The sequence below is a fragment of the Portunus trituberculatus genome, chromosome 20 (assembly GCF_017591435.1).
Source record: "Portunus trituberculatus isolate SZX2019 chromosome 20, ASM1759143v1, whole genome shotgun sequence".
NCBI lineage: Eukaryota > Metazoa > Arthropoda > Malacostraca > Decapoda > Portunidae > Portunus > Portunus trituberculatus.
Window position 1 is genome coordinate 16,296,790 of NC_059274.1, and position 12,500 is coordinate 16,309,289.

General features: G+C 41.0%; 1 protein-coding gene across 13 annotated transcripts in view; it reads left to right on the plus strand.

Annotated features, from left to right (window-relative positions):
• The window catches only part of LOC123506524 (bestrophin-1-like), a 15,108-nt gene that overhangs the window by 979 nt on the left and 1,629 nt on the right, over nt 1-12,500 (plus strand). The window contains exons 1-8 of one of the 13 annotated variants that reach the window (XM_045258668.1): nt 133-195; nt 5,242-5,524; nt 7,352-7,534; nt 8,730-8,840; nt 9,734-9,905; nt 10,511-10,640; nt 10,957-11,195; nt 11,616-11,849. In XM_045258668.1, coding sequence (XP_045114603.1) covers nt 7,464-7,534; nt 8,730-8,840; nt 9,734-9,905; nt 10,511-10,640; nt 10,957-11,195; nt 11,616-11,849 — 957 coding nt within the window. In that variant the 5' untranslated portion in view covers nt 133-195; nt 5,242-5,524; nt 7,352-7,463. The other 12 variants (XM_045258671.1, XM_045258672.1, XM_045258669.1 and 9 more) reach the window with 12 other exon arrangements.

Consider the following 12,500-nt stretch of genomic DNA (forward strand, 5'->3'; position numbering starts at 1 on the left):
CCCTAACATGATTATAAATACCAACAGCCTTTCATCACCACCATCTACAAGAACCACCCCAGACACACACGTCCGGACGAGGCTGTAGTGGTCAGATATATTTAGCGTTGACTTGGATGTCTTGATGTCTAGCGGGCAGTCGGGAGCGAGACGTTAGCTGGCGCGCACACTCCACTAGGCAGTCTCAAGGCGAAGGTGTCTTTGCTTCGTTTGTGTGCAATGTGACCAGGAATGCAGTGTGGGTCTAATGGAGAGGAAACGAGCAAGATTGTTAGGGGAAGCAGAACAGCAAGGAAAAATTATCACGGTAGAAATCAAACACGCTGGCTGCAGCTTGTTTGAAATTATGTAACGACTAACTGAAAAGACAAAAGAAAGAAAAAAAAAACGACTTTGGTGGGCGAACTCCCTCAAAAATTCAAGTTCAAGTGAAGGTGACTTTGAAAAAAGATAGAAATAGCTCCTTTATAATATTACTTTTTGTGTAGTTAAACGTTTTTATTCTAAAATATCCTTAATGCATGTATGCGTGTCATTCATGTAGATACATACTGTTACTATATAAGTTGAGTTATTATCTTGAATATTACCTGACACACTGCCTATGAAAAAAAATAAAACGATGAAAAATAAGTGAATAATGATGTGCCCGTGCATATGATAGAAATAAGCATGTCTGTGTACTATCTCTCAGTAAAAGTGAATTGAAATATTTCAATAAACAAGTGATCGTAATAGTCGCGACCACTGGGATACCACAGCCTATGTTTCTGTATCAACAAGTGCAGGATCCCGAGCGTTGCCTGTACTGTGAAACGTTGACTTAGCAGCCAAACGTTAATGTCAACTCCAGACAACGTTGCTGCTCTTGTTAATATTGCTTCTACTATTTCTTCTGCGACTATTATCCCTCCAATACTACTATTATTAATACAGTAACAACGACAACAACTACTACTACCACTACTACTACTACTACTACTACTACTACTACTACTATTACCAATACTACTACTGTTACTACGACTATTACCACTACATACTACTACTACTACTACTACTACTATTGCTGCTGCTGCTGCTATTACTACTACTACTACTACTACTACTACTGTTACCACGACCACACCACCACACTGTACACTACCACTACTACTACTACTGCTGCTGCTGCTGCTGCTACCACCACTACCACTACTACTACTACTACTGCTACTACTACTACTGCTGCTGCTACTGCTGCTGCTACTGCTGCTGCATTACCACTACTACTACTACTACCACTGCTACTACCACTACTACTACTACTACTACTACTGCTACTACTACAACTGCTACTACTACTACTACTACTACTACTACTGCTACTATTACTACTACTACTACTACTACAACTGCTACTACTACTACTACTACTACTGCTACTATTACTACTACTACTACTACTGTTTCTCTCGAGGATGTGGAGCAAACCAAATAACCCATGAGGTACTTGAGTTTAGTGAAGGAGTTCCGTACGTGTTCCAACTCCTCTAGGAACTCATCACTGTGTATGCCAATCTCTTAGGAAGAATCTTATCACCACCCCAGAATTCGTCCTTTTTGTCGTGGCCACTGAAAATAATGTATGAAATGGTCCTTATTTGTGGATTTTCTGTGTACCGTTTACTTTCAGAGTCCTTGCTACACGAATTATAGCAGTGTTTAGGAAAAGAATCTGGCCGTCATTTTGAGTGTGAATTTTATACTCTTGTTGACTCGGCTTAGCTTCCCCAACAGGATGACGATGTTAGTGTTACAACGGGTGACCACTGTGTCATCCAGGTATCTGAACCACTTGGTAGTTCTTGACACAATGCGGAAGAAACGTTCAACTAACATACCTCCATGACGAGCGACGCCATAACCACACTGAGAGCGGATCTTCTTGCTAATCTTCATGTTGTCGGTACTATTCATCATTACATTTGAACGCACTGAATCTCACACACATGGTCACTAGTCGCATATAATTACGCTTGAACAGTGTATGACTGTTCATTTATTGTTTCTAGCACTTTTTCCACCGCATTTATCGCACTATTGACAGGCACGTTACTAAAAAAGGACTTAACATCGAAATTTAACTGAGAGAGAGAAAGAGAGAGAGAGAGAGAGAGAGAGAGAGAGAGAGAGAGAGAGAGAGAGAGAGAGAGAGAGAGAGAGAGAGAGAGAATCGTCGTGCAAATTACATAATTACTTTTACTACTAATCCAACGGAAACACACACACACACACACACACACACACACACACACACACACACACACACACACACACACACTAAAACCCTTATTATAAAAATAGTCTACTCTTGGCATCACTTAGCTTTAGTTGGCCAGCGTGCCAAAGAAAGGCGGAAGCTGAGACGATCGTAGTGAATGCCAAATGTAGGGTAAGATAAGGTGCATACAATCGATAAATCTTGTTAAACAAATGTATAATGGGTGGTTTGTTTCGATGTAAATATATCCTAGTATAAGATTGATGATGCTGATAGTAGTAGTAGTAGTAGTAGTAGTAGTAGTAGTAGTAGTAGTAGTAGTAGTAGTAGTAGTAGTAGAACACAAGGAGTGGCAGCAGCAATAGCACTACTAATACTAATACTACCAGTACTAGCCCATAATGAATAACCTATAACATTGATAAGTTTGTCCCGAGTGATCCAATAGATAAAATGTATAGACGGTATTCCCGATTATCTTATTCATTAACAAGGTTTCCGTAATACTGGATACGAACCACTAAACACGGCAAGTAACGTACCATCGATTGACGTGTGGAACAGACTTGCGACTATAGAAAAATTGAAGCGAGTAGAAGATGTGGGTGTGTGGCAGGCGCAGGTAGACTCATTATATATGTGCGTCGGAGCCTGAGTGACGTTTGTTAACCGTCATGGTGCTTTACTGCTGCGACTAATATTGCAATGATGGTTCGTACCAGGGTGGGAAGCGCTCCTATGCTGCATCTCTCTGTGTACGGTGGTTTGCGTTGCTCTACTGTATGGTGCGGAATGGTGTGCACAGTGAGACGGTGTGAGAAGCGACAGGCGGAAGCGTGTGACAGGAGGTGGTGGTAAAGCAGATCCTCTCCAAACTTATCCGACCAGCCCAAAGGTTCGGAGGCTTTCAAGAGGTCGTGACAGTCTGATGTCATGAGGTGGCAGTCCTTGTTCACCACCAGCGTCTGAGCACCGCTTACAAGAACTTGCTTTTGCGTGGTTAATTGCTGCTTTCCGCAAATGCATATACAAAATTTGTCATGGTATCTACTATTTTGTTTTGCATTCTGGTAGAGAATTTTATTAGTTTTTTTTACTTTTCAAAATCAGTTGAACACAAAACAAATGTTATTATTGTATTTCGAGTGATAATACATTACTTTACCACTATATTTTCTAAACTGGTTGTAGGATTGCTTGGGATACATGTGAGAAAAGTAAATAATAAAATACTTAATTCTATCTATGCGTCGCTACTTTTTACTAGAACATTTTTACTGAGAAACATATAGAATAAATAAATGTCAACAATTAATCAACGTTTTACACCAGAAAAGAAGAAAAAAATAAACAATTTGTCGTTAATTCAATCTTGAACGCAGATGAAAAAATAGTGATATTATCTTCCTAATTTCGGAGTTCAAGGTTTTACAAGATTGGCGCGCTTTCTTGCAGCATTCTTGAACTTAGGAACAACGGGCGGCGCTTGCCAGTGTCTGACGCAACTTTGTGCTGACACATCGCCTTCATGCTACAATACTTCCGTCAGTCAGGCGTAAGATTAACAGTTTAAAGAGACGCGAGGCAAACGGCAAGTAAAGAGGATGTAACCATGAACTAGCGAACATTTTCATTGTCTTTACCTTGTTACAACATGGCTTCAGTTCCCACAAGCAAGTGACCCTGTGCTGTGCGTGCGTCCTCCCTCAACTCAGCTATTTGCTTCATCATTAGAAACTAGACAAATAACTTGAAGGTATTGAACGATGAAGAAGTTTGCTAAAACACAACCAAGATCATTCAAACACAAAAATTACCAACAAGCGAAAATCAAGTGTGAAGATTATTTACTGGTTACTAAAGATTCGTGACTAAATACAGTAACAATTGCATTATTCACCATAAACATTCACTAATTTACCCCGCATGAAAAAAAAAATGCGAAATATCTGTTTACAAAAAGAAGACAGTAATATTGTATAAATAAAGGAAGACAAGTAGGTGAACAAATGAAAAAAATAAATGAATATGAAATTATAGAATAGATTTTCTGCACTATATTTATAAAGAAATTGTAAAATTACGTATTATGAGTGAGTACACGAGGATGGAAGGTATTTGCGTCAGAATCAAAGGAAATTTGTGGAAATAACGAAGGAAAAATACATGCTGAACCCGTTAGCCTCGAGGCACCGGGTGCAAAACACTTGGTGCCGTGTGTTGTGTTCGGGCCCCTCTGTACACGACCCGTAGGGCACAGTAAGGCGCGAAGAGAGAGAAGATGTCAACAACCTGTTTGTTGTGCCAATGAGTGTGCGAGGCTATGAGACAGTGAAGGCTGAAAGGGAAGGTATTGGGAGTGTGTATCAACGATCACTCACTTCGCCGACATACTGGCAGGCTTTGTAGTATCTTGATCGATTCCTACTACTACTACTACTACTACTACTACTACTATTACTACTGCTGCTGCTGCTGCTGCTGCTGCTGCTGCTACTGCTGCTACTGCTGCTACTTCTACTACTGCTACTACTATTACTGCTGCTGCTACTTCTACCACTACTACTACTACTGCAACTACTACTACTACTGCTGCTGCTGCTACTTCTAACACCACTACCACCGCAACCACTACCACTACTACCACTGTTACCACTGCTACCACCACTGCTACTACCACTACCACCACCACCACTACCACTGCTGCTGCTGCTGCCACCACCACTCCCACCACTGCACACCACTACCACCACCACTACCACCTACTACTACCACTGCTACTACTACTACTACTGCTACTACTACTACTACTACTACTACTGCTACTACTACTGCTACTACTACTGCTACTACTACTACTACTACTGCTACTACTACTACTACTACAAATACTACTTATGATAACGATAATGATAATAATGATAACAATAACAAATCATTGTTTTATTGTTTTGTTACTTTTCTTTTACATATTGAAGTATCTACAACATTGCAGTTATAAGGCCGAGAGAAGTGTCAATACTCAGTGAGAGCCTGCCTCTCAAGGAAGGAGTGCTGCTACTCAAGGAAAGACTACCTAAGCAAAAAATGGAGAAAACAGAAAGATGAACAAGAGTTGGAAGTAAGAGTGTTTTTGACACCCAGTGTTCCAGCTTTCAGCCTCCTGACTGGTGGCGACAAGCACCTCAAGAGGATGGCAGTTCGTTACTCTCATGAAGTGGCAAACTATCGGTTGGGCTGTTTCGTTCGGATGTTATTCAGGTGGGTTGATACCTTCACCCTTTAGTATTACTCCTCAACAGTATCAGGAAATAATGTAATATGTAATTTCATATTTATTTTCTCATAGCAATCGCGTATTAAGAAACACTAGATGCATATTTAGGCCAAGAGAAAAGGGACAACAACGGTCTCGAGGCCTGTAATGAAAACAAGTGCCTTTGATTGTCCTTTCAATTGAGACTAATGTGAATGTCACATCTGATTATCTTGGTTATAGGCCTTACCTAACGGTGTGTCCTTAGGCAATGGTAGCCTTTGGATGGCTGGTGTGAAGAAACTGAAACATGACATTTGAACGTGTGTGTGTGTGTGTGTGTGTGTGTGTGTGTGTGTGTGTGTGTGTGTGTGTGTGTCTGTGTGTGCGCACGAATTACCTGCATAACAAAGTCATTTTTATCAACCAGCTGAAAATTATAAACATTTGCCAAATTCTGATTTATGACCTTAGCCCACTAACTGAAGTGGTGCAGTACTAGTGGCTAAGTGGGCACTGGCGATGATGATTCGAGCATTTACGGTGATTGAGAAAAGCGTACTTTCCGTGTAATACATCTTTAGTAACCACTGACTTCTGGCAGTGGAGTTGACCGCAATCCTGCTCTGGGCTCAAAACCAAAGAGTGTTTTTTGTGACAACTGCTTGGTTATTGTCAGCAACATTGACTTCAAACTTGATGCTCTTCATTTTGTTCCGTCAGAGCGCAGCACTGAAAAAAATAGAAAAATCCTGACCTATCTGGTTAAGTGACTCTGGGAAGGGCTATTCTGTTCTTAAGAATCCGGACTCTAAAACATAGTCGACGACTTAATCCATTGCACTGAACGCCCTCCTGCTTAGCGTATCCATGTTGCAGCTCTGCAGCGCGGCTGCTCAATAAGGTCAGTAAATTTCTATTGTGCTCGCTTTATCGACAGTCCCATCGCTTCACGGCATGGTTTTACGAACCTGATTTTACAGTTGCCTATGCGGCAACCAATGATGACAACAGATATATGTCCTACTAATATTTTTAAATAAAGATGGGCCTGATGGCAGTGATGCGAACATTCCAGACTGAATTAGAGTCTGAATTACATTTAACGACTTTAAATCCGAGTTGTAACAATTGACTAGTGAGATATACCTTTCGTCAGTTTTATGACGCACTATTTCGTTACATTCTAATAAGCTTGTTTAACTATCATGTATAGGGTATAACAAACTGTAGCTGGATGTGGTGTTGCATGTGGCCTTATATCAAATCGCAGGTCAAATCCCTGTGACATGTGTCAACAGTGTACACGCAGATTCTTAATAAGACAGTCTGCGTGTAGGTTTCTCTTATGTGAAGGGATGGATTGCTTTGTGAATGAGAGAACACTGGATGATGAGCCAGAGCACTCGCCTTCACGTCATTGCGCCAGTGAACCAGATGTCTGACTTTGTTCAGAGTGCAGTCTGGTACCATTACTATAAGTATGAATAAGACATATTTGAAAGAGGTGAATAAGGAAAGGAAATAAGAAAAAACAATCTTGTGGAACTACGTTTCATATAAATATTTGCAAGGATAACATGTTTGAGTTACCATTCAGCGATGGAATTGTCTTGTTTGTAGAGAAAAGTTGCTTAAATATTCAAATTTTGTTTTCTATATTATGTGAGTGAAACTTCTTCAATTCATTAGTGAAATCAGGCTTTCAACATTACATTAGCAGATAATTAATTCTAGAAGAGAAAGGGCTAACATCAGTTGCGGCATATATTCCTAAACAAAATGCACTCAAACCTCATACTACATGTGTAAATGAACAAATAGCTTTGCAGCATTTCATGATAAGTAAAGTTGAATCATAAAGACTTAACACCAATCGGGAGATTCCCCAAGCAAAGTGAGCCAAGAAGAGTCGTTACCTGGCAGTGACCAAGCGCCGCCGTCATGGTTGTGAGCTACACCAAAAAAGTCGCAAACCTTAAAGGCTTTGGAACATTCATTCGACTTCTGTTCAGGTACGAGTGACTGCATCATGGCACGTGTGGTGTTTTGTATAGAGGGCATCGTGTTCCAGTAGTGCACATGTCTGATAGTGAGTGCCTAGAGTGTCGTGTTGCTTTCTATGATCAGTTGTTCTTATATGTCTGCTAAATAGTAAGTAGCCTATATTTCATGTTTTATGTAAATGACTATCTGTAAAGACTATTGCAATACTTTGGCTGACCACTGTGTTAACAAAGAAGTAGAACACACACACACACACACACACACACACACACACACACACACACACACACACACACACACACAGCGTAGTGTAGTGGTTAGCACGCTCGTCTGACAACTCGGGTTCGACTCCCGGGAAGCGGCGAGGCAAATGGGTAAGCCTCTTAATATGTAGCCTTGTCCACCTAGCAGTAAATAGGTAAGGGAGGTAACTCGAGGGGTTGTGGCCTCGCTTTCCCGGTGTATGGAGTGTGTTGTGGTCTCAGTCCTACCCGAAGATCGATCTATGAGCTTTGAGCTCGCTCCGTAATGGGTAAGGTTGGCTGGGTGACCAGCAGACGACCGAGGTGAATTAATTACACACACATGCATACACACCCCTTATTGGAGTGGTTAGCACACTCGGCTCACAAGCGAGAAGGTCCTGGTTTGAGTCCCGGGCGTGGCTGGGAAATGGGCAAGCCTCATATGTAGCCCCTGTTCACTTAAAAGTAAATATGTATGGGATGAAACTCGAGGAATTGTGGCTTCGCTGTTCCGGTGTGTGACGTGTGGTATGGTTTCAGTCATACCCGAACATCGGTCAGTATGAGCTCTTTCCATAGGGGAGAGACTGGCTGGGTGGCCAGCAGCTAGTGGTGAATAACACACACACACACACACACACACACACACACACACACACACACACACACACACACACACACACACACAAAAGAATGCTTTAACTTTTAAAGTAGAAAATGTTTTTTTATAACTTGACTCTATTAACATCTCTCTTCTTCTTTATAAAGTTAATAATGTTATTTCTTTCATAAGTCATTCATTCATATATATATATATATATATATATATATATATATATATATATATATATATATATATATATATATATATATATAATTGGTTACTGAAAATTATCTATTGGTATTATGATGCTCTAACGTCTCTTAAAGGAAATGACAAAAGTCTCATGTTTTCCAGATGGCGAGGCAGCGTGTACAAGATGGTGTGGCCAGACATGCTGATGTACATTTTGCTGTATTACATCATATCATTTGTGTATCGGTTTGCACTCACGGAAGATGAGAAGAGGTGAGGTGAGGTGTGTGTGTGTGTGTGTGTGTGTGTGTGTGTGTGTGTGTGTGTGTGTGTGTGTGTGTGTGTGTGTGTGTGTGTGTGTGTGTGTGCTCGAGAGAACATGAAAAAAAGAGTCAATAAATCTTTAGTGTTTCTTATTAAAAACACATCACACATACATGTTGTAAGAATGGCACTTTCAGCCTCTCGGCCGTAACGACACTGAGTAGCTAAATGAAAGTTTGCTAACTGGAAATACAATGCAGCTGTACTGACGCTGCCTTCACTCTCTTACCATCGCAACATGCAGCAAGGTGGTGCACAACAATGATAGCGTCTAGTTAATCTTGGTCATACTGGCGTTCTTGCGTTCTTGTGTTTGTCGTGACTGAGATGACATACTGAATGGCGGCTGACCTATATTAAGCTACTGGATAAACGTACAATACTCAATCAGTTAATAACACTTGGTTAATACAATTCACATTTCCTACAAATTTATCATCAAAACCTTTTCCTCACACAGTACCTTAAAGACTTTTAAGTGACAATTAGTGTTAGTATTATCATACATGTTGTTTATATTTTGTATTGTGTAAAGTTTCTGTAGTAGGCAACGATTAGACTAATTACAAAATATGAATTATATGAATGGATGTGACTCCAATATCATGTGTGTCTGCCTTACTGAATACTCATTGCAAGGATTCTTTATCTAATTTGATTCATGTATGTTCCTTGCGCGAAGATTACATCAATTATTGAATACTGAGCGTTTAAAGAAATACAAATCAACATCATATATTCTTAAGTATTCCTTCGCTTTTCTAATCATGAGATGCTTTAAATGTAGTGCTTGATGGTCACCAAACAGACGCCTTAACAAAAGTGAATAATTTTTCTTGCAGGGTGTTTGAAAAAATATCAATTCACGTGAGTCACTTTAGGAACTTGATTCCAATATCTTTCGTCCTTGGCTTCTACGTGAGCGTGATCGTGACACGCTGGTGGGGAATGTACGTGTCCATGCCCTGGCCGGACACGCTCTCCATCCTGCTGTCCAACCACGTACATGGTCAGGTGAGAGCGTGTGTTTTTTTTTTTTTTTTTTTCTATATAGGTATATGAAATAATCCTATTTGGTTTATTCATTGATAGCCTTAGATGGTGAAAATTTGTTTAAATAACATTCTGCGTATTACAATATTAAATGTACATTAACCATAAGACAGTATCTTGCACAGAGATAAAACGGCTGCCACTTGCAAGATCACTTGGTGTGTTAAAAACTCTCTGCTTGAATGTTTATTTTAGTTGTCCGTTTTTCGTTTTACAAACAAAATCCGGACTACTTTGATCATTTCATAAGATGTATTTCATGTGCATGTAGCTAATATTTCAACCAGCTGTTTCAGTCACAGTGTCGTAGGCAGTAATGGTCGAATTAACATAGATACTTAGCATCCTGCTCAGCTTTGTGCTTATCTCATGTGTGCTCTGATATTACTGGATATATAGCAAATTGCTGACATCATCTCTCTCGTCTTTGTAAGGTTAGTGTTCCTAACTGTTCTCCTCTATCAGATCCATTCAAACACTGCCTGTAAAGATCTTACAGCTTCATTGAAATTAAATCTTTTGCCAAAGTAAATATTACTCACCTTTTGATGCTTTTTCTTCCCAAGGGAAAAAGTGCCAGGCTGGCACGCATCACCGTGGCTCGCTACGTCAACATGGGCATAGTGCTCACCTTCACCATGGTGTCGCCCTCCGTCAAAAAAAAATTCCCGGGTTACCAGGAGCTGCTGGATGCAGGTGGGTCTATTTATTATCTCTCTGCTGGGATCTTCTCCCTTTCTATTTTATATGCAGCAAAACTGAAGTCTTCCCTCTGTCTCTGTCTCTGTCTCTCTCATTTCCAGTTAAATAATTCACACGGAGAAGACTTGTCTTGGACATCAGTTATGAATGAGATCGATTATGCAATGTGACCAGTGAAAGTACATATTCAATTTCTTGTAGGAAATCAAGTCAACTATTACAACTATAGATATCTGCACCTTCAGAGTTCATGCTTGCTTACATGCAAGGTATATGTATTGTAATAAGCTGCTCACCACTCATGGCGCAGGATATCTCACCAAAGACGAGAAGTCTGTCCTGGAGCGTCTAGACCGCAGGAGTAAACAACACAAGACCTATCTACCGTTTCTTTGGGCGTGCCGCATAGTAGACCAGGCCAAAAGGGAGGGTATGATCACCGACCCTATTGCACAGAAGACACTTACGGACGAAATCATGCGCCTGCGAGGATGTTGCGGGGAGTTGCTTGGCTGGGACGATTACAACATACCGCTCGTATACACACAGGTGAGTCGGCTTGCCTGCTGATACTGACTGTCGAAGCTGTTTACAACCAAGGTATAGCAGTGGCTACCATTACCATGCGCGGTGGTTTTTACTTGGTATGCTGCCCGGTTACCAGCATTATTCTATGTTTGCTCTTTGTAAGAAGAATGGAAATTCAGAATAATGGAAACTTGCATATAGTTTGCTGCGGGAATGGTACTGATGGTTGGGATGGCAAACCAGCACCAGTGTTAACCATTCATTGATGACTTTTGTAAACTATTTACGTGGTCAGTAAGTTGTGTATGAACATTCTAAGACATGCCATTAGTGTTTTATTCATGTAATGCTATTCTATGCACGCCATGCCATGTTCATGAATGCGCTGCAATGATTTGTTTCCTTCATAAAGAATCATGCTAACTAAGTTTTATCCCACAGGTCGTCACAATTGCGGTGTACTCCTTCTTCCTCTTCTCGATTCTGGGAGAGCAGTTTCTTGACCCTGCGCAGAATTATCCAAACAATATCATCGACCTATATGTGCCTGTGTTTTCTCTCTTGCAATTTTTCTTCTACATTGGCTGGCTGAAAGTGGCCGAGTCTCTCATCAATCCTTTCGGAGACGACGACCATGACTTCGAATTTGTTTCCCTGGTCACCCGACACCTGGAGGTGAGTAGAAACTTCATTTCTAATTCAAAGGTGCTTGAGGCAAAGGTAATGTTGAGCGAGTGCTGTGCACTGGAATGTGTTTAAAGCTGGTCGTGTTGAACTGTGATGCAGGGAATGGACACAATATCCTCCGCTTCTGATATGACCCCATCGTGTACAATGGTTTAACATTAGATTTAGGGAAACAATACTATTTGTTAATGGCTCGCACCATGGTAGGAACTGTGCTGAGGTCCGTGTTTGGCGTGGTCCGCGGGAGGCGCGTAAGGGGAAAGCAAATAGCGTAGGTGTGGGTGACGCAAAAGGGCCCTCCCTATACTTCTCCAGGACTTCACGGTGTCTGGTTGTCAACTCGAGCGGACTCAGGATGGTCAGGGCGTCATGGTATAGGCAGGGCCGAGGATCACCTTGCACGCCCTCCTCTGCACTCCCTGTAGCTGTTGTTTTTGAGTGTATATGAGAGAAGAGGCCCACACTGAGGAGGCATACACGAGTTTAAGAAGGATGAAGATATGGTTCACCCCCCTCAAATCGTTAGCCTGTGTCCCCATGTAGTCGTTAAATGAAGCAGTAGAACACCGAACAAGAAAGCAACGTTAAGACAAATATGAAAATATTAAGCTTATATGAGCAACGCAAACTTGTGAAGTT